Source organism: Sander vitreus, chromosome 9 (assembly GCF_031162955.1).
Source record: "Sander vitreus isolate 19-12246 chromosome 9, sanVit1, whole genome shotgun sequence".
Classification (NCBI taxonomy): Eukaryota; Metazoa; Chordata; class Actinopteri; order Perciformes; family Percidae; genus Sander; species Sander vitreus.
The window spans coordinates 20,430,188-20,452,247 of NC_135863.1; the positions used below are offsets into that span (position 1 = coordinate 20,430,188).

Sequence of the window (22,060 nt, forward strand, 5' to 3'; positions counted from 1 at the left end):
TTCCCACTCAGTCACAAGTCATTAGTGCTGCCTGACACACACACACACACACACACACACACACACACACACACACACACACACACACACACACACACACACACACACACACACACACATACACAGTGCGTGGCACTATCTTTGTGGGGACCCGTCATTGACATAATGCATTCCCTAGCCCCTTAGGCTACCCTAACCTTAATCATCACAACTAAATGCCTAACCTTAACCCTTAACCTCACCCTAACCATAACCTAATTCTATCCCTAATCCTACAACCAAGTCTTAACCCTCAAACAGCCATTTAAAGTTGTAGGGTCCAGCATTTTGGCCCCACAAAGCTGTCCGGACCCCACGAATATAGGTAAACAAGAACACACATATATACACACGCACGCACACACACACACACACACACACACACACACACACACACACACACACACACACATACTTTGCTTATATTACACACTAATATTTGTTATACTAAAATAACACCCTTTTCTGGAAATATAGGCCAAATAAAGCCTAATAAAGAGTAACTACGTTGTAGGGTCCAGCATTTTGGCCCCACAAAGCTGTCCGGACCCCACGAATATAGGTAAACAAGAACACACATATATACACACGCACGCCCACACACACACACACACACACACACACACACACACACATACTTTGCTTATATTACACACTAATATTTGTTATACTAAAATAACACCCTTTTCTGGAAATATAGGCCAAATAAAGCCTAATAAAGAGTAACTACGTATATTCACTCAAGTACTTAGTAGACGAGAACAATAGTATTATATTCCCATTTTATTCTATGTATGCTATTACTCTACTACATCACATTACTATGTCAATTAAGATTTTACATATAAATAGATGATGCTACATCAATTAATTATATAGGCTACAAAACTACTACTACTTTGAAATATTCTCTATTGTTATAGATTCAACTGTCCAGCAGTAGGAATGAAAGAGAATCAGCTCCACTTCACTCAACATTCAATTGCTGTCTACATTGTCCACTGTATATCAATACAACTAACAATATAACTCTTAAAAGGGGCAATTCTGCATAATGTGTACTTTAACATGTTAAGTGCATTTAACATATTGAATGTTAATACTTGTGTAGGCTACTTTTACTGATGTATTTTTTTTAAATGTAGCCCTATACGTTTACTTGTAACTGAGTATTTTTACTCTGTTGTAGCCTATTTGATCTGAGAACTATAATAAGGTACACAATATCCCTACAATGTTCACAATAATCAAACAGTCATCTTCACGTTACAATGTTTTATTATTATTAAAGCACATTTATAAACCAAAGTTACAGAGTGCATCACAAAGAAACCATCAAACAGACAATGAAATATATTAGTTGTTGGTTCAGGCAATCTCTCCTCAGCTGATATGTGTTGTCGCCCACATGTCCCAGCAGGATCTTTCCATTCAACGGATAGGCCTACATTAATTATGCATCAACAAACGCTCCATTTGTTTGCTCTGTGCAGGGCCTTTTCAACTATCTGACACATTTTTTGTTTATATATGTCATCACTGTCACTTTGTGCACTGCAGTGAAGGCAGGTTGTGTGTGTTTAGGGGGGGCAGTTTGGGCGTGATGATGATGATGATGATGATGATGCGCGTGACGCCACAGCAGAGGCAGACCAGCGGAGCAGACAGGACCCGGGCTGAGGCAGCAGCATCAGCAGCATCCGCACCAGCAGCAGAGCCGCCACAAAGGGAGCTCAGTACTGGTTGACGCTCGACTCTCCGCTCCTCTTCTCCAGGGTTTCAGATGCTCCGGCTCGGCGAAAAGATGTGCGGCTTCTCGGCCCTACTCTCGGTGCTTCTTGCCGGGCTCGCTGCAGCGTCTTCGGATCTGTTTGACAACCAACTGGGCGACATCAATTACTGCAAAAAGCAATGCCAGCTCACCATCAAAAACAAAAGCCCTGCTAAAGTAAGTTGTTCATGTGTGCTGTAGCGTAGGCTGTCTCTGCAGAAAGCGCATTATCGCAAAGCTGACAGAAATGCTACATTCTGCTGTCCGACATTTCAGCGCCCGCACGGATACACAGACGTACACCATATACTCGGCATAAAAAACAAACTCTATCTTGACATGAAAAATATAAAAGAAATGTGTTTAGGTCTGCGCGTAATGGCATGCTCGCTCCGATTTTTCGCTGCATCCTCTTAGTTGCTACGGCGCACAATTAGGCCGAAAGATGGATGCAGCTCATTTTCTTCTGCACCTAACAGACTCGTCCAAGAAGTGCGAACTGCGTTCATTCAGCTCATCTCGAGATGCACTCGCTTTAAACTGCGCCAATAATTGATACATCCTTAATACGCAATTAAGATCGGTCAGGCGTAGCGCATGCTGTGCACGATCAGTGAGACTATTATGAGCCATGAAACAATTACCTTTTAATGACAATATAGCCTACACAGCATCTTCCTGCTTAGACGACGCCAGAATAGACCCTAGCAGGACGGTAAATGATTGCTGGTAATCTCACCATGGAGTTTATGTGGTTTATAGCCTTACCTAGATTTCCAGTGTCGGATGTTTTTCCTCCCACCACCTCCCCCTCTTCTTCCTCCTCCTCCTCCTCCTCCTCCTGTGCTGCCTTCAGGTGTGGTTCAGGCATCCTGCAGGGCAGCAGGAGCAGAGCTGCAAAGCAGTTCACAGTCACCTGCTTTGAAGATTGTGATTGAAAACGAGCGACTTGAGCATAATATGTCGAGTTTTAGGGCCAACATACTGGGCAGTAACTACAGAAATACTGAATAGGCAGTCGCCTGACTCGCCTCCAAACTATAAGTTGAATGGTTTGAGATAAACACCCTCTGTGAATAAACCGGGACACGCAGTGAAGATGATGACAAGCACAAGGCTGTAATAAACCGTTCATGGTCGCGGTCAGGGAATCTCTTTGTCTCTCCTGTTCCCAGAGAGGTCACCAGAGGGCGCTGTTTCCTTATTTCAAACCGAGAATGTATGCATTATAACAAGAGGAAGTACAGTAATGTGCATCTTATTTTCTCACCACCTCATTTTCCGGCACAGGTTTTTTTTTTTTTTGCTACTGGCTCATTATCACTGGGTTTCATTTGAACGCTTCCTATCAACTGTTTATGATATAATGCAACAGCTGCACCGTGTCATTAAGGGATGCCATAACCCATCTTTGTCATGTTTTCTAACAAGGTTTATGCAAGAGTGCAGGAGACATCTCTAATTTTGCATCTCCTTTTCTTCTCTCTGTCCGCCTGGTAGGACTCCATAATGAACGCCTGTCACCGCGGCTGTCGTCTCTACTCCATCTGCCAGTTTGTCAATGGCAACGCCGGCTTCAACACCAGCAGGGAGGAGTGTCAGGGAGGTGAGTCAGTGTGTCAGTCTGTCTCTTGGACTGTCCGTTTGAATGGCTTTGCCGGTCTGACAGTCTTGCTGAGCAGGCCGAGGCCAAAGTTTAAGCTGCTGAGTAGGGCTGCACAATATATCGGTTTTTTTTATCGTCATTGCAATGATATCGTCTTCGTCATATCAACTGAGGCAATAAACACATCACGAAAGGCTGCGACATATGGCGAAAGACACTCAGAGATGTTTGTGATAGTTGAAAGAGAATATCAGAAAATTGCACTTTATAATGTATCTGTCATTGTGTTTTAGTGGTGCCTTTTATATTCAATACAATGTTCAATAAAAGAATGTTAGAAATGATTTCCTTTCATTTGTTTTAAATTAAACAATCAATTTGTTGTATTTTAGCAGTATACGGAAAAGCAGCAGAACTGAGTACATTTTAATATCTGTTTATTTATGGCAAGTAATATCGTTATTGCGATATTCAACAACGTTGTGCAGCCCTACTGCTGAGTCCTCAGTTCTTAACATGTTGTCAAAATGAATGGCAGTGGGCCGAATCCTCGTAAAAATCAAATCTAAGTGTAGCCCATATGATTCATTTCAACCTAAGTTTACTAAGTGCAACAGTAAATGCAGGTTCAACTTCCAGCTATTTCTTTTTATATTGTGTCTTAAAACCTTGAAGAAGTGAATCCTTTTGACAAGACTGGACTCTTTTACCTAAACATCAAAATGTAAAACACAACAGCTCAGCTAATATTGCACTGTTTCCTAAAAGCTGGCAGACTTATTCAGTATTTATTCCGGGTGTTTGGGGCTTTTTTGAACTGCTGCATTGGAAATCAATGATGTGATTTGTCGTCCAGAAGGCAGATGCCCGATGCCCTCTGTTTTAATCACGGCAACGTGGAGTGAATGGTCTCCGCGGACGGCCAACAGATACATCTCCCTTGCATCTTTATCTTCCTACCACATAAACATGCTCCATGCCCACTGTCTTTTGTGCTTCTTCTTTATCGTTTTGCTCTTTCACACCCCTCTTCGTCTCTTTCTTTTTTTTACCATCATGCTTATTCTTTCATGCTTCACAACTATCTCCCTCCCTCTGTCTTTCCCTCTCTCTCTCTCCAGCCTGCCAGGAGGCATATATTAAGCTGCTGGAGCAGGAGGCCTGCTGCACCGGCTGTGCCAGCCAACCCTCTGAACCTGAGATCAAGAGGAGGAAGGTGAGAAAGGCTGCACACACAAACACTGCAAATGCAGCTATGAGAGCCAAAGTGACTTTAGATGTCTGGATGTTAATATCACTAATACCAACACAAGTGTGCACATACAGTATACTGAAGCACATACATAGTCAAAGTCAGTACTTCTCCTTGTAATAGAGGATCTTGCTCTCTCTTTCGCAGCTCAGGGCCATGACTCTCCGCCCTAAGCCCCCCTCTGTGATGGAGGCCGTGTCCAGTTGGTGCAACGACATCGTCAGCTCTGCCCAGAGCTTCATCTCCTCCACCTGGACTTTCTACCTGCAGGCTGATGATGGAAAAGTTGTGGTTTTTCAGGTAAGACAATTCATACATAAATGGTCAAAGTTAGATTCTGCTAAATGTTCAGGTAAATGAAAGTTTTCTGTTCACTCTTCTATTCACAGTTTATGTAACCTGGTGGTGTTTAAAGCTTAACCCAGCTCCTAAAAGTTCTCAAATTTGCCTGACATGATGTGTTTTTGTGTTTGTGGCAGCAGCAGTATGTTGATAATTTAGAGAGGAAAAACGATGGAGTTGTGGTAAACAGCAATGCTTCCTGTGGCTACACTGAAAATGAAAATAACTTCCAGCTACACTGACCCAAACGTCACTTCCAAAAATGTAAGAAATTAGGCTGACATGTGATCTCTGCACCTGCAATGCTGCGAGAAAACACAGCAGCAAAGTCAGCTTTTAAAAGTGAGTCCTCTTCCTGTTTGGGTTGAAGTCCATCCAACACACTTCGTACCAAATCTTATCAGTGAACAAAAGCAAAGAGAAACACAGAATACACCACTTTATACTGTGATGGTGTGAATATGTGTATTTCTTTACAGTTTATGTCTATGTTGCATGAATCCGAATTAATTTAGGAATTATATGTTTAAATTTTAGCTGTAGTACTGCAAGATTTTACCGCGTCATTCTGAATATCTGCACTGACAACACAGTTTGGATCTTTTAGTGCTTTGCTGCAAAAGACAGGCAATTGCATACTAAAATCTCCATAGATGAACTATCCTCATACACTATATTATGGTCCACTGAGTCATGATGGGGGGAAATGATAAGATTAATATCTACAAAGCTTTTTCATGTCATATGTTTTTACCTGGAGGTTAAACGCAAGCAAGCAGACCTTTATAGATTATTAGTTGAGCTAACCCCTGCTTCCTGTTAAGATAGTGAAATATATCCTCTAAGCTATACGCTGCCGTAGAGCTTGGGTCACTGCCAAAACAACTCACAGCCCATTTTAGAGTCAGTGCATCTGTGAAGGTTGAGTGAGCAAGGGCGCACAGCGGGATGGGAACAAGGTGGCTGACTTCAGAGAGCTGACTTCAGAGAGCTGCACACATTTTTTCAGCACTTTAATTGTTTATAAATGTCCTTTTAAATTATGTCAATTACTTCAGCACCATGCATATTTGATAACCGGCAGGGCCAGCTGTGGTAAACTCACCTCGGGATGGAGACTCACTGGGAGATTTAGAAAAGAGTGGACTGCACTAAAGAATAACCTTCTGGCTGTGACAAATACATATTCAAAAGTTTTAGTTCTGTAATTTGAAATGGAGCTGTCAGACTCAGTTTCATGACTACCCCTACCATGGAAATTATATGTTGGCCCCCTTTGGTTTGTCTGTCTGTTGAACATCTGAAAAACTGTAAAAGTGGTTGAAAGTTTGGGAACCATTTTTTTTTTTTTTTACAGGATTGGAGTTAAGGGCTTTTTTGAACATTTTTACAACTGATGAACTACTTACGTTGGTACACATATACATCCAGTGATTAGCTGTCACTTTGTGTGTATTTTCCATAGACTGTATAATATTAATGGACAGAGCATGTGTGACGTCACCCATTGGTTTGTGGAGATCTGCTATCCATCATCGAGTTTGCCGTTACGGGCACAGCCATCCTGGTTGCAGATGTGACGATTTTAGGTGAGAGGGAGGAGTGAGGGAGGAGCTGCTTACACTCTACGTTACGTTACACACTTTCACTGGCAATCACATCATAGCCACGCCCTAAAACGCAAAAGCATTTGCAGCACTTTGCCGAACCGGATGCTTTGTCCATTAATATTATACAGTCTATGGTATTTTCATGCAGATCTGTATCCAGATGCAGGTTAAACATTTCTTCACATTTTCTATGATTTCATAGCAAATTTATAGGTGGATGCATAAATACTCTGGCTATCTAGTTGAGCTTGCACATATTGCTAAGGTCAATGCAGTAAACCACCTATACATTAAGGCTATAATAAGTATTGGTCTGTCTAACCACCAGACTACCCAACTGTGTCCTCCAAAAACTGGTCAGAAACCTGCATCCCTGTCAGGGGGTTTCCCGTTTGTGACTTTGATGGCATTTTTAGCTACATAATTAAAGGGCTCAATGGGAAATTACAGTATTCATACACAGTAACCCATACAGAAGGGCTACTGTATAACAGAGGAGTCTTTTATATGCTGAAATTTACTATTAGGTTTAAGAAACTGTGTGCAGAGTGGACTCTGAGGCACCACCTCCTATAGTGATGCACCAGCCACAGAACATGAAATTACTAACATTTCTTTCAGACATAGTGATGGATGTTTGCTCTTTATGAAAGTGACATGCAGGCTGAAGCAGCGAGGGGAAGCCAGGCTCCACGGGGGCTGTGAGAAGACTATCAGGCCTGTGTTTAGTGGGCAGCTGGCAAACCGCCACCAAGTTGACAGATTGACTCTCTGAGTGTTGAAACAACAGAAAAAGTCCAGCTAAATTGAGGGACAGCAGAGAACAAGCCAACGCTGTCTGCCATATAAATTATGTGGATGGCCATAAAGAGCTGGCTGTCCTTATACATCCATCTATGTGCTTGTGTGACCTCAAGTTGTGAGAATAACTGGTCATGTGCATAACAAACAAACATCAGTGGTAGCAGTTAGTTCAGATTATAAGGGTGGAGTAAGTTACTTTTAGGTCACAGCTGCGGTTTGTCCCCCAGTGAAGGAAAAAAATAAAGAAAACTTGTAATTTTGAGGAAATATTGGCAAAACAGCCCTTTACCTCAGTCATTCTCTTCTCACCTCTTTGTTGTTTTGACAAATCAGCCCATGATAGTGCAATGGAGTCAGAGTGGAGTCGATTTAAGACTTCCTCCAACTGAGCTGTGGTTCTGTTAGCGAGCTGGCCTGCAGAACAAATTGAACTCGGCGTAAGGCTGAATGCAAAGAGAGAAAGTCCCTACCCTATTTATTCTTGACGATTGCATTAGTCATCCTGCCCGAATACATTTTAAAGAAACAAAAACCCTGAACAGAACTGAGAGCTTCCGTAAAATAGCAGTGTTTGAAGGAAGCGTGACTTTGACTTATGATGCTACACTGAAAAGGAAGTCAGTGTACTTTCTCAGTTTAGTTTACTCCTCCAGGCATAATACACTGAAAGTGACTTAAGCATGAACATTACATACAGGATGCTCTCAGCCCCGAGCGAGTTCCTACCGAAGACAAACTTTTAAAATTGGGTCAAGTATATTTTTCTAATTTTTAAACAAGGCTCAGCGTTCTAAAACAAACTGATCACAATTGTTTTGCTGTTTGTATCCTATCATCTACTGGCTTGACCTCTGTGAGATGATTGTGAAAGCATTTCGAGATCTCGGAGAACAAAGTGACACGAAGCAGGGTTCAGTTCACATTGTTCTAAAGGCTTAATGAGAAACACAAGAATATATAGATTTTCTTACAATCGCTTCATTCACTTAGATGACGTAAGAGAAGATAGATAAGAAAGAGGCTCCAGAGGAAGAGAGGAATGGTTCAAGGCTGGTTCATGCAGATACATCTTCAGAAAGGAAAACAGTGTAAAAATTCACGATACAAATATATGACACCAATTAAAACAGATGAGAGAGGCTTTGTTTATAGTTTTTAGAGAATGGAATGTAATAGATTCATAACACTCAGTAGTTTCCTAACAAAGCTGGGCATTGTAGTTTTTAAACAAACAGGAGTAAATAGTGCATATGTTGGCATCAGCAGATTTCATGACACATTTGGTGCACTCATGTATGTGGGATTTACTCACAACAAACTACAGAGCCCATGTTTATCCTAATGAAGTTGTCACTCAGTTTGGGCAACAATGGAGCTCTATGGCACACACCAAGAAGCTATATCAGGATTTTGATACTCTTACTCACTACTTTTGGTCTTTTCATGAGATTTGTTGACAATTAGAGAAATGCAGAATATCACCAGAAATGTCTTTTAATCCTACTTGTGTTTCAGTCTGAGGTGTTAAACCCTTTAACACATGTTGTTTTTTGCATTTTCTATACATTTTCTGTTTTCCTATGTCGTCCCATGCCTAATGGAGATATAAAAAAGTGGTCTTAATTGACCACATGGGGGTGCTGCAATCAAAGTTCAGATTTAAGGCCTCTAGATTAAAGGCCATGATTTCAACAGTATCAGTCCAATTTAAAGTCCAATTTACGCTAAATATTTCCCCAGGGTGTCTTTCTTTGATGAATAATTTGCTTACCTAATGCACAGCCAGAGGGGCCTTGGATACCTTTTGTAACCATTTCCCTTTTCCATATGGAGGCAAAGAGACAGTGTTTTGTGATTAAAGTCAGTCAAAGTTCTTTCACATTACACGTTTGAATTCATTTGTCGACCCTCAAAAAACAGACTGTATCCAAGCCCAAAATCAACAAATTAATAGGGTGAGATACAGTCTAATTGTATCCACCACTCCTCTGCCTGAAAGCTTGTCTCTTCATGGCTGAGACGTTTTCTGAACTTTCCCCCTCTTTATTTCTTTCTCTCTGTCTCTCTCCTCTCTCTTTCTGTAAGCCAGAGCACCTTTTGCATTCCCTCTCTCATAATGCATGACAGATGCAGATCAGGCTCCGCTCGTTCTGATGGTTAGAGCTCCTCAGTCTGCAGCCAATGAGAATCAGCCCCCTCACGTCTCCCCAAACCTTCACACTGCCGCTGCATCTGGTTTCAATGCACCCTGTCCGAAAACATTGCTCGCTAGGGGTAATAAACCCGGTTGTGAAATAACTTTTTCAACAGAAGAGGTTTGAAGGATTGTAAGGGTTTTGGGAAGCAAACTAACCGGCCATGTCTCCACAGTTGACTACAGTATGTTGTTTTGTTATTCTGGAAAAGTGATTGAAATCATTCAGTAGAAAACAGATCAATCGTTTTCGTCAGTAAAGTAATGAGAGTGAATGAATTTTGCTGCTTTCCCATTATAGTGTAAGACACAGCAAGAGGTTTCAGAGTTCATTGATCCACTTAGTTTCAGAATCGATAAATACTGGGAGGTTTATGCTACTGCAGTGGGATTTACTGTACTGCTCTGATGTGTGTGTGTGTGTGTGTGCGTGCGTGCACGCGTGTTAGTGTGGTTGTTGTTGCTGAGGCCAGCAATAGTATAGTTAAAGCCGACTACTGGAGGGAGGGTCAGCAGTGGGGAACCAAAATCCTCTTTTAATGAGTTCTCCAGGGGGGAACCAGAAACACTGTGCACATAATGAAACACACAACAGTGCAAATACTGTCTGTAGCAGTCGTTTTTAAAGAATTTTTTTCAGAGGTGCTGTCCCAGTTCAAGTGGTTTTATTAAACTGGTTTAGGTGAGAAAGATACTGTTGTACATGTTGAGCAGGCAAGAACAAAGGAAAGGAATCATTATTTTTGAAGGCTGTTTGATTAAGTTATGCAACATATTGAGTGCTCCAAATTCATTTAGCTAGTTAAGTGTTCAGATTGATTCGGGAGACTTTTTACTGAACAGAAGAGTTAATTCAGATGGTGCAGCACTCCAGCTTTCGACATAAATGTCTTTTCTTCCATTTTTTATTTGTACTTGGCTACCTCACCGTGATCGATCTAAATATGATGTTTCTCTCATTCAAGCTTCCCAGCCAACTATTGTTAGTTGGCGCGCCTCTGTGGTCTGACCTCACAGCGTTTAACAGACCCGTTCCTGGTAAATGACTGTGGTATAATCTCTGTTATGATGTCTGAGTGTCTATGTTGTTGTTTTCTCTCCTCAGAGCCAGCCAGAGATGGAGTACTCTCTGCCCGAGCTGCAGGCTCCTCGATCCAACGTGGCGGACAAACCCTGGCCTCAGGTCCACTCTCACACCCAGAGACCCCATGGTGAGAACATATTCAACACATACAGTTATTATTTTATTGATTTATAGCAGCACATGCATGTCCCTCATTAGCATCCAAATGAAATCTTGTAATGAATGAAATTAAATGAATTGTTTGGCAGGTGTGAGGGGACATGGTGAGAGGGGAGCATCCAAAGCAGGAGGCAAAGGGAAGCACCCTGTCCAGCACACAGACGACCCCACAGCTGAGCACGACTTCCTCGGCTGCATGTCACGGTGAGCTGGAGCTTGAGTTACCCTGTTGAGAATTAAAGACTTAAATGAGAGAACTAATGCTTTCCCCATAAAAATATACTTAATATTAGTGACAACCATTTCCAAAAGCAAACCACTTAGTCTTAGTCTTGTATTTCCATTTTACTGTCAGCATGAAAAGGACCTTGCAGAGACTTGAAACTTACTTGAGATAGCTAATCCATCACACATATCTAATTTGTTCATTCAACTGTGATACCTGATACCTTGCAGTGATATTGTAACTTCGACAAAAACAAAGGTAGACATGATGGATTGAGGTGCAGCCACTGAGATGGATTATCTAACTTAATGTTTTCCATACTGACATTAAGGAAACTAATAGCTGCATGTATGGTACTGTAGGAAAAACACAATAAAAGATGTAAAACAATTATATATGCTTTAAAAAGCAATTTAAAGTAGTTGGGATTCGCAGGACAACATTAAAAAAGGCTCCAAAATGTATTTTTCACATATTTATTTACATTCAGGCGAGTTATATTTGTTGATGTCTTAATGTTTAGTTTCTCTGTATTTCTAGCCCTCTTCGGTCTCATCCCCTAACGCTCGTCTCCTTCCTTTCCTGTCCGACTCTTTCGTCCTGCAGACGTTCAGGCCTTCCGCGGTGGATTTTAGCGGCCTGTCTCTTCCTGTCCATCATGGTCATGTTGTGGCTCAGCTGTGCCAGCCTCGTCACCGCACCAGAGCAGCACATCAAGACGCAGGTACACACACAGAACCCACAACCAATGCATACGCATCGCACCCATACCAGCAGCTTCAGAGGAAGCTTCTTTCCTGCGGTTGTCACCCTACTGAACTCTTGCTCTGCATCCCGGTGACAATTAACCTATTAACCCCCCCCCACCCCGGACCCTTCCCCACCCATACTGTTCTATTTATTTATTTACAAATGTACATACTGTAATTACACCTATACAGAGCCATATTCTACTGCTATTCATACTATTCATCCTGTACATACACTTATTCTTACTACTCTTATAATGTTACCACACTGCACATAGCTGTCTATATGGTTCATTCAGAATATGTAAGGGTTATTATGTATTCTGCTAATACACTGAATATATATCTATATTATTCTTACTACTAGTATAATGTCACTGCTACTACATTGCACATATCTGTACATGTTGTTCATACATTGTTCATATTACATAGCCATATTTATTCAGCTCTTATAACACTTTATTATTTTTTATTATTATTATTATTATTATTATTTATATACAATTTATTGTCTATACTTTGTATATCACATTGCACTTTTCTGCTTTTTTGCACTTCTGGTTGGATGCAAACTGCATTTCGTTGTCTTTGTACTTGTACTCTGCACAATGACAATAAAGTTGAATTCTAATCTAATCTAATGTGAGGGAAGCAATGACTTGAAAACATTAAGTTTCACTCACAAATTTAAGGGTTCTCTGTCTGCAGTGGTTTGGTGACTCAGCAAACATTGACAGTGCACTCTAAGTGAGTCTGAAAGTCAAGGTGAAGTTGTGGCTTGTTTTGTCGCTGTTCTCACTCGTTTCTTCTTTGTGTCTTTTCAGCTGAGCATCAATGGAGATAAAGAGTTTCTGGATAATGCCCACAAAGTAAACCCGTATCAGCTGAGTCCTGTGATCGCTGTCGCCATAAAACAATCGGAGGAGAGCCAGGAGGCGGGGCCGCTGCCGGTGAAAGTTGACCTGAACAAAACCTGCGTTTAGAAAAGGACCAGTGGGAGAGCTGCTGTCTTGTTTCCCAGGGTAACCATGTCTAAAATACGTGGCCCGTCAGTGCAAAGGGTGAAACAAACGCATCACGGGACTCAACCAGTCACCAGAATTTTTAAAAAAACATATTTTTAAGAGCATGGCACCCGCTCCCATCATTTAAAATTATGATACTAAAACATCTAGCTTGGTCTTGTTGGTCTGATGGCATTTCATTTCCTTGTACAGCCCAGATTTCGTCAAGTCCATCCTCAGATTATCCTTAATGATCAGCCTGTCCATTGCTTATTGATAAGTCAGTGAGAGCCACGCTGGAGACAAGCAGGGAGGATGGATTGCAGCTGAGAGCTTTCATATCATTTTTCATGTCTAGCGTGGACAAGAGAAGACAAATGCTGATATTCATTCTAGATTTAATTTTGCCTCGTTCTCACAGAGAGTTTGGATTAATTGATGGGTTGCTGAGAGTGAGAGGGGGAAGGAAGATGTATGGAGAGAGCACTCTTTTGAGCGCTGCAGCAATTATTAGAAATGTAAAATCATGGTTTCCCCTTCGCAACATAAAACAATTTGCAGGTGAGGTACACATTCTCACCAAGATCAGAGAAACAAAGGCACACGTACTCCAAAAACTAAAAGAGTGTCTTTTATCAACTTATTCCTCTGTGTGTTTGTGTAAGTTTGGATATGTCTGGGTGTGTGTGTGTACATCTACAACAGGACACAAATACTGAAAATATGGTAGATGCAAAACTAGAACTGGATAAAAAAACTGGACACTCACTGGAGAATGAGCTAAATAAACACTATTTATTTTCTACTCTATTCAGAATCATCAACATCTGTTAGATAGTGTTATTAAAGTGCCATGTACAGTTAATTCATCATACAACTGCAATTGATCTGTATGTAAAATACATTGCAACACAGATTGGAAAGAATCACATAGAGGGGAGATTGCATCTATTACTGTAGTATTATTATTATTATAATTATTATCATTATATTATTGCTCTAATATCACTCCAAGAGTTCTTAGCTGTTATATGTGCCATGTGCTTTCTAATAACTGACTATTTTGTATGTCCTAGGAGCACACACTGAAGGATAACCTCTGTAACAATGTGTAATGCAAAGCTTTTAACATAGACCGTTGTTATTGAACAGAGTTGCACAGTCTTAGAGAAGATTTTCTGTTTCCCTCTCAGTGCTTTTGATGTCCTGTAACACTCTTTTTTCATCCAGGCTACGTAGACAATAACCCATGCATGCAAGTGACGCTTTGATAGTTTAGCTTAACCGCCCGCCATGCCCGTATGGCTAAACTCGACTTGTGTGATTTTTTGTGTTACTATTTACTGTAAACATTGAATAGAATGTGTAATAATGATGAATGACGATATCCTCGTGATTTACAGGAAGGACTCTTAATTAAAAAGCCATTCAATCGATATCTGCGCTGGTTCAAACTGAAGGTATATCACAAGGAGTATTATATGAATTTCAAACTGTATTGTTTCCTTTTTACTGGTCTTTTTATTTTCAATGAAATGATACTTACAACATGAAGAAATAAAGTGTTTTCATTGTAAATAAATTAGACAGTGAAGTGTTTTTTTTCATTTACACTAAAAAGATTAAATGTAAAAGTATACTGACATTCGTGTGTGTGTGTGTGTGTGTGTGTGTGTGTGTGTGTGTGTGTGTGTGTGTGTTGCTCGATGGTGTCTTAAAGGGATACTTCACCGATTTAGCATTAAGCTTTGTCTCAGTAGAAACACGGTAGTATTTTTGAATGACTGTGCTTCCCTCCCTCATGTCCCCCTGACACCAGAGATTTCTGTATTATGGGTCTGCAAAAAAATCTTCTGATGACGTAAAATGACGATTTTTGCGTCATCGGAAGATTTTTGCCCAGAGGCAAAGGACTACAGCCAGTACTAGGAGCTACTTCCGCATAGCCCATAGGGGGTTAGACTCCGGGATTCTCCGAAATTTCACGAACCAAAACGACTGTCAGCCATTTTGAATCCTCGCGTAGCTTAGTGGCTTCTCAGCATCAAAACTTTAGATAGATTTATTCATCCCGAAGGACGTTTTAGAACAACAATTATGTGCATTCAAATTACCGCACACGTGTACCACCGGGATACATTGGTACAGATCGGAGAATATGTAGGACACTTTATTACAGACTTTAATACTCGACACAGCTTCGCCCGCCTGCTATAGATACCAAGTCTCTGGCCGGTGAAGGGACATCATCAGCGGGGAATGTTGAACGAGTTTGCCTGTGGAAAACTAACGCTAGTTGGCCACCTGTTCCATCAATCCTGCTTGCAAGTGTCCACTCATTAGACAACAAACTGGACTACATCCAACTTCAACGAAACTCCCAACGCGAGTTCAGAGACTGCTGTGTTTTTGTTGTTGTGGAAACAATTGCTGTATCGGACTATCCAGCTACCAGGCCGGCTGCTCTACGCCAGGTAAGACTAGCTAGTGGAGGTGGGCTGTGTTAACACTGACTGCCTGGTGCAGAAATGGGGGTGCTTGTATCCAACTAACTGCTAACTGCTGGTGGAGTTTGTGACTGTTAAGTGCCGACCATTCTACATCCCATGCAAATTTGTATACTCAGTGATACAGCCCACCAAGCGCTAATGCTAGTAGCTATGTGTTAGCTGAACTTTACAGAACATATCATGTGTGTGCACTAAATGTAGCCTGTTTCGTATGTCGTTTTTATATAATGTCGTTTTCACATATTTTAATTGTGTAACCAATTGAGCCACGGTGAAACGTTGTTTCGTGTATATGGTTGAAATGACAATAAAACACACTAAAGTTGAGTTGACTGTCTCACTGTCTGTCTGTAAACGGTAGGCGTGGCTTGGGAGTAGACGCTAAAGCAGTGAAGCAAGTGCATTGTGGGATTTGGTGTCTTTCATCCACATGAGCCAAAAACACATTTTCTGGCTTTTCTCGGCCTAGAAGCCACCAATTTCTAAAAAAATGTCCCATTTCTACTACATTAAGTGACCCAATTTAAAGATATATTCATCTTTCCAACGGTGAAATATCCCTTTAAGCCCTCAATGTCTCCTTCCAGGCAGTGCTGCGACCGTTGACTTCAAGGCACCTAACCCTAACCATAACCATTGCCTAATCCTAGTGACTTCCAGGCAGCGCTGCCTAGAACATTGGGGGCTTAAAACACCGACTGTTTTGTGCGTGCGTGTGTGAGTGAACCCCCCCCCCCCAAGACAAAATAAATAATTTGAACTAGTATAATAGCAGGATGGATAACTAAATGAATACTGGGGAATTCAAAATACGCCGCATTTCCAAAAATATGTGGACACCAGTACATTACAGTTTTGTGTGATTGTTGAACACCTAATTCCAAAACCATTGGCTTTAATACAGTGCTACACCAGCATACACTTTTCTGGGAAGGCTTTCCACAAGATTGTGTACACTGGCTGCAGGGATTAGTTAGGACGGCCACTAACGTTGGGCGATAAGAACTAGCTTACAGTCAGCCTTCTAATTCATCCCAAAGGTGTTTGTTGGGGTTGGGATTGGGCTCTGTGCAGGCCAGTCAAGGTCTTCATCAAGTATGCAGACATCCACATTCTTTTGGCCATATCATTTAGGTCATTCAGTCTCTTTTTCAAAAATCACATTATTACACTTAGCGCTGCTGACTTTGTAAACAAAAAAAACATTGTCTTTAAATCTGTTCAAATCCCACCAATCAATCTTTCTCTCCTAAAGTCTGACTCACTCTGACAATGAAATCAGAATGTGTAATAAGTTCTGCTGTCCACTTGGTGGCAGCATAGTTTCAGTAGTTCTTAAACTACCATGATGTGTGCCTTGTTTTGTGTTAAGTGATACATTTAATAACTATACACGTTTATGCATCAGAGGAGTGTTTTTATTTTTAACATTTGATGTCAGAGAGAAGGTTCTGTAGATGACAGATGTTTGCTGTTAGTTTTGTTGTCATGTGGCTTTTTCTCCTTACTACACTTAGACAAGAAACTGATGTGGTGGGCATAATAGTCGAGAAAAATAATGGGCGACCTTTACCCTACAAAATACATTAAGTTTGTTTCTGAAGGGATGAAAAATGCTCAATGAAAACATAACAGATGAGAGCCGCAGCATCAAGTGAATGCAAACTTGCTGGGAAGACTGCTGAGAGAATATATGAAGCAGCTGCCTGCCTTTACCTGCAGGAGACAAAAACATGTAATGAAGTTCTTAAACTTTTGGCTCAGATCATACACTCATAATCTCCACAACAAAAATGTTGACTTTTCAAATGTGATCAACTACAAACTTAATATACATATAATCTTGTATCTATATTTGTATTTTCTCCTGACAGTGAATATATCATTTATGAATGAACAGTTGCTCAGAGTTGTTTGCAGGGTTGAATGATCCTCAACTTGTACTGAGACCGTACAGAAGAGTAGATTTATTTGCATTACATTCTGGTACCATGGCCAGAAAATCTGTATAAATCAATCCAAATAAGAGCAGATTACAACAACACACCTTGTTCTTTCTTCACTTACCTGTAACAGATTTGCTTAAGCCATTTAGGTTCATTTAACTAAGCTTCTTCTAAAACAAGATTCACTCAAGAAAAGAAAAGAAAAACATCAATTTGTTTCGGCGTCCCTGTCATTGCATCATAATCAGACCAGATACAATGAATACATAATCAAACGCAAACCAGGGGCAACACAACAGAACTCCCAGTGCATGTGTCCAATTAGCATAACATGCTGGTTGGCTGTGTGAAAGATAGACAGACAGAAGGAAATATCAAAACATTCCTCCTTGTTGTCAGCTGTGACACATAATCAAAGGAAAGAAGCTTCTTACAAGAGGGTGTTACATTACATTACCCTCTGATGTTTTGGCAGGACTTTTTTGTGTTAAGTGAAGTGTGGAAAGCATGGTGCTGCTGGTCACCATACATACTGTGAAGGCAGCACTGACACTACCCATTAACACTGGAGTGTGTGTCGACAGGTGACAACAATTAGTACAAGCCTTTAGGGACGTGAGAGGAATCATGGGAAGTTAACTGGCCTAGACCAAACTTTTTAGAGCAAGAATCCATAAACTTTTTGTTGTTTCTTCATACCAGGTCAATGCCTCAAGCTGCGTGGATAGACAGTGCACATTTGTGTCTTTGACTCCCTTTTCACCCACCACACAGGAGGTGAAGGCTGGATCAGAGCTCTGATTTGTCTGCCATACATTCAGACACTTCAGGTAAAGAGAGAAAAATTGCCTACTGTAGTGCCACTTCAGTAACTTGACCAGGCCCGGCCTTCGCTCTGCGTGCATTGAATGAGTTTGGCAGCAGCTGGGCTCCTATTGATGATGAGCTGGAGAGAGGACAATAGAGAAAGGTAAGGGGTGTCGTGTGTGTGACTGTGCGTGTCTCTAACAGATCTGGCAACAATAGATCCCATATTTGTGTGTGGACATGGAGGAGGAAAAACAAAAAAAGTAGGAACTGATTGTGCTTTTCACAATCTGTGGACTCATTTAATGCAAATGTGCCCTGTTGTCTCACTCTTTTTCTGTCTCTCTCACAATCCGTATTACTCTGTTGACACAGGGAGAGAGAAACTGAGATTTTATGATCCTTGAAGCCTCAGGCTTGGGACAACACACACACACACACACACACACACACATATATGTCACTCGTACTTTAAACGCAGTGTGTGCAGCCCCCCATCAAGCAAATCTGGGTTTAATCCATTTCAGACATTGGCACTGGCTGGAAGAAATCCTTTGCACAAGGATGGTGTTTTCTTCTTTCTGCCACAAGACAGTGGCTCAACACAGGGCCTAACCCATAACTTGATATATCAATGCTGCGGTCTTGAGTCCAAATTCTCCCAGCACAACCCCACTCCCACTTAGAAATGTTTGACCGCAATGGTGTATACCGTAGCTATGGCTCTGGCCCCAAGATTTTCGCTTTTCCCCTTCCCTCTCTCCTCATGATCTCTCCTTTCCCTCACTCGTTCAACCCTTCACGTCTTCATCTACACATGCTTCAAAACAGTTGTTGCATCTTTAAGTCTATTCAACCCCAAATAATTGTCATGAGTGCCTCATTCAGCAGCGGGGTGCACAAACCCAGCACAAAAAGGACCCCTGTCCCTTGGGCTGTCACACAGCTTATCACCTACAGGGGGCGCTATGGATCCAGGTTTGAGTGCTGGTGGCCCCATTATTACAATTTAATGGTTTATGTGAGTGAAGAGGCAATGTTCCTCTCTCTCTTTCTCCCTCCCTCCTAGCAGAAAGCTGTGTGCTGCTCTTATCTGGTCAGACCTGCTGCAGGAGCCAACCTGCAGTGCATTAAACAAGCCAACACACACACACACACACACACACACACACACGTGTGAATACACACAGAGCAGCGTGTGTGTATCTGACTGTGGAAATGAACAGAATAATGAGAGAGGAGCGACAGAGACAGTTAAAGGAAGGATAAGGAGAGTTCATCAGGGGGATTGATTGGACAGTCTATTGTAGTGTATATTTGTGAATAATTCATCTCAGAGATTACACTCAGAGAGAATGATGACATGTAATGTGTTCTTGCTCTGTATACCCTGTGCAAGAAAGTGACCTGGAGATGAGAAGTTAAAGAAAGAAGCCAGAGTAATGGTCTTAGAATTATTAAAATTAAAGATGCCACAGAGTTAAGATAAATGTAACACTGAAATACATATATTTGACTATTTTGGTGTTAGGGGTTGATTGAAGTTGTTTGACAAATCTTGAAATTGAAATCTTGATTGCTGGTAGCCTATTTCTAGTATACCTGTTTTTTGTTTTTGTTTATGTTTCTTTGTGCACATGGACAAATAACAGAGGTAGCTGCACATGTCACCTGTCAACTTCGCAGCCATCTGAGTCATGCCAACTGTGTGACAAGTGTCAAGATGATGTGATTCTCTGTCAGATCTGCTTGGACACAGTGAAAAGTTTGTTTTTTTTATTGGGAGGGAATTGGGAAAACACACACACACACACACACACACACACACACACACACACACTCTATCTCCTTGTGTGCCATCCGCTTTGTTTCACACATTCTCTCTCTCTCTCTCTCTCTCTCTCTCTCTCTCTCTCTCTCTCTCTCTCACAAACAGAGCTAGAGGGGAACATCCACTACACCAGAGCGGACTTGGTTGGAGCAGTAACTTTATTTCACCTGTCATAAACCTCCGCAGCACCTAAAACAAAGATTCAATCAGAGCTTTAACAACATGTCAAATCAAAATTCCGAGCACATTTTTTTTGTTTTCTCGGTCTTTGTACAGCCGTTACAGCCATGCACGTACACATTGGGAGACAGCCATGTACATACAGCACGGATGCTACCCGGACTATTAAACTCCAAGCTGCCCGACACGCCACTCTCCCCAAACTAGGCGCACAGGCATGAGCGGCCGGTTTCAAGCTGCCCTCCCTGTGAATTGATTCTACTATGAGCCTACACGAATCTCTGCTCTCAGAGGCGGGGGAGAGCGGTACAAAACAACGTGTCCAATATGGCTTAAAACCTCACTTAATGTCACACAAGTAGAGCCACGTATGTTTAAACGTGTGTGCTTGTGTTTATTTCGCTACAACAGAAAGGCAGCTCGTTTTGCGAAGGATTCGTGTTATCTTCCATATTCCGCCATCACCACGCCGCGAAATGGAACATTCCACAATTTATTCCAGGGAAAGACTGACAGTTTTTTGGGTCATGAAGCAGCTGTTCAAGTCAGCGGCCGGTCCCCCCTCCGCTGGAATAAGAAATTAGTCCATTTTAAAGTAAATAACTAAAGCCTCTGGCCGATAAGAAGGAATTATAGAATGGTGTGCATGCTCAATTTGACGGAGAGAGCCCCCCAAACAGTCAAATCCAATAAATATGATTTCCCCCCCTCCTCCTCCATCAAATTATTAAACATTAAACAACATTGGTGCTAGAGTTAAGCTGGAGATGGGAGACTATATAGGCTACCATAAGCAACTTGCTCCCATTATTGAAGAATTACATTTGCAAGGCTGTCCTATGTGGTGGCAAACAGCCTGTAAATGCACATATAATGACGTGATTAATTTTTGGTGCTTGAATGAAATTTTAGGCCCCTGAAGGTCATGCAGAACATCATCTGTGTGATGTTTGAGTCCTGATTGCCAGAGTTGCTGATGATGATACTGTTTTGCTTATATAACTGTCATCACAGGCTCTATTTGTGTCAGTTATCACTCAACTTAGTTGGAGTTTGACAATAAGTTGATGTATGGAGAGAGCGCATGACAATGATCTGTATATTCCTAAAGTCATTATTCTGCACTCTGACTTATTAGACACATAAATAAATACATTTGTTGAGCAAAACTTGTTTGCCATAGTTAAGTCACTTATCGTGTTGACCGTTTCACTGCAGACGCTATGTAAGACTTTCTGTGTAATTAACTCCTCTGGCTTTAAACAAATGCCATCTAACACCTTGAATCTATTAATTGGAACATATTTCAGATTTTAAAGGGCTGCATTAGTTAAGTAGGCCATTAGTTAAGTAACAATCAGGTAGTGTGCCAACATATAATTACATTTCGTGAAGCATATAGTACATGCTGGATGAGATTAGCAATTTGTATCATTTTCATTCGTTTTCATTTCATTCTGTGTGTAATGCTTTTGTAATGTTTTAGTGGAGCTAATGCTAAAAGTGATTCATATAAAGTTCATGGTGAGAATTGTGATATTAAGTATAGGCCTGGTGTATGTCATAGATCATCAATCAGTTTATCAAATATGAAGACCTACGCTATCAAGACGTACTGTGTGCCGCAGAAGGAACTGTGTAGTGGAGTATTGATAATACCATTTGCAATCTCTTCCCTGAAAACACAAATTTATTTTCATGACTCTAAACTGCTCTCATTTATAGCTATTGTACTAACTGTGATGGATGCTTACATCTTCACGTGTATGGAGTAAATGACTTTATTAAATAAATACTAAAACAAAAAAAAGTTGAAGGAGACTGATAGGCTTATATATTCTTCAAAGACATGTTTGACATACAAAATACCAATAACATCATTAATAGCGATGACTTTTATGTAATAAATGAACAGATGGTATATGATGTGATGATGTGGTCCA

At 41.1% G+C, this 22,060-nt stretch overlaps 1 protein-coding gene across 1 annotated transcript; it reads left to right on the plus strand.

The window, feature by feature from the left end:
- Positions 1-1,699: 1,699 nt before the first annotated feature.
- On the plus strand, positions 1,700-14,477 carry tmem59l (transmembrane protein 59-like). The gene is made up of 8 exons (XM_078259173.1): positions 1,700-1,987; positions 3,311-3,416; positions 4,538-4,632; positions 4,816-4,968; positions 10,724-10,829; positions 10,951-11,065; positions 11,694-11,811; positions 12,664-14,477. The coding sequence occupies exons 1-8, from the start codon at positions 1,823-1,825 to the stop codon at positions 12,820-12,822; spliced, it is 1,017 nt and encodes a 338-aa protein (XP_078115299.1). The 5' UTR covers positions 1,700-1,822; the 3' UTR covers positions 12,823-14,477.
- The last annotated feature ends 7,583 nt before the right edge of the window (positions 14,478-22,060 follow it).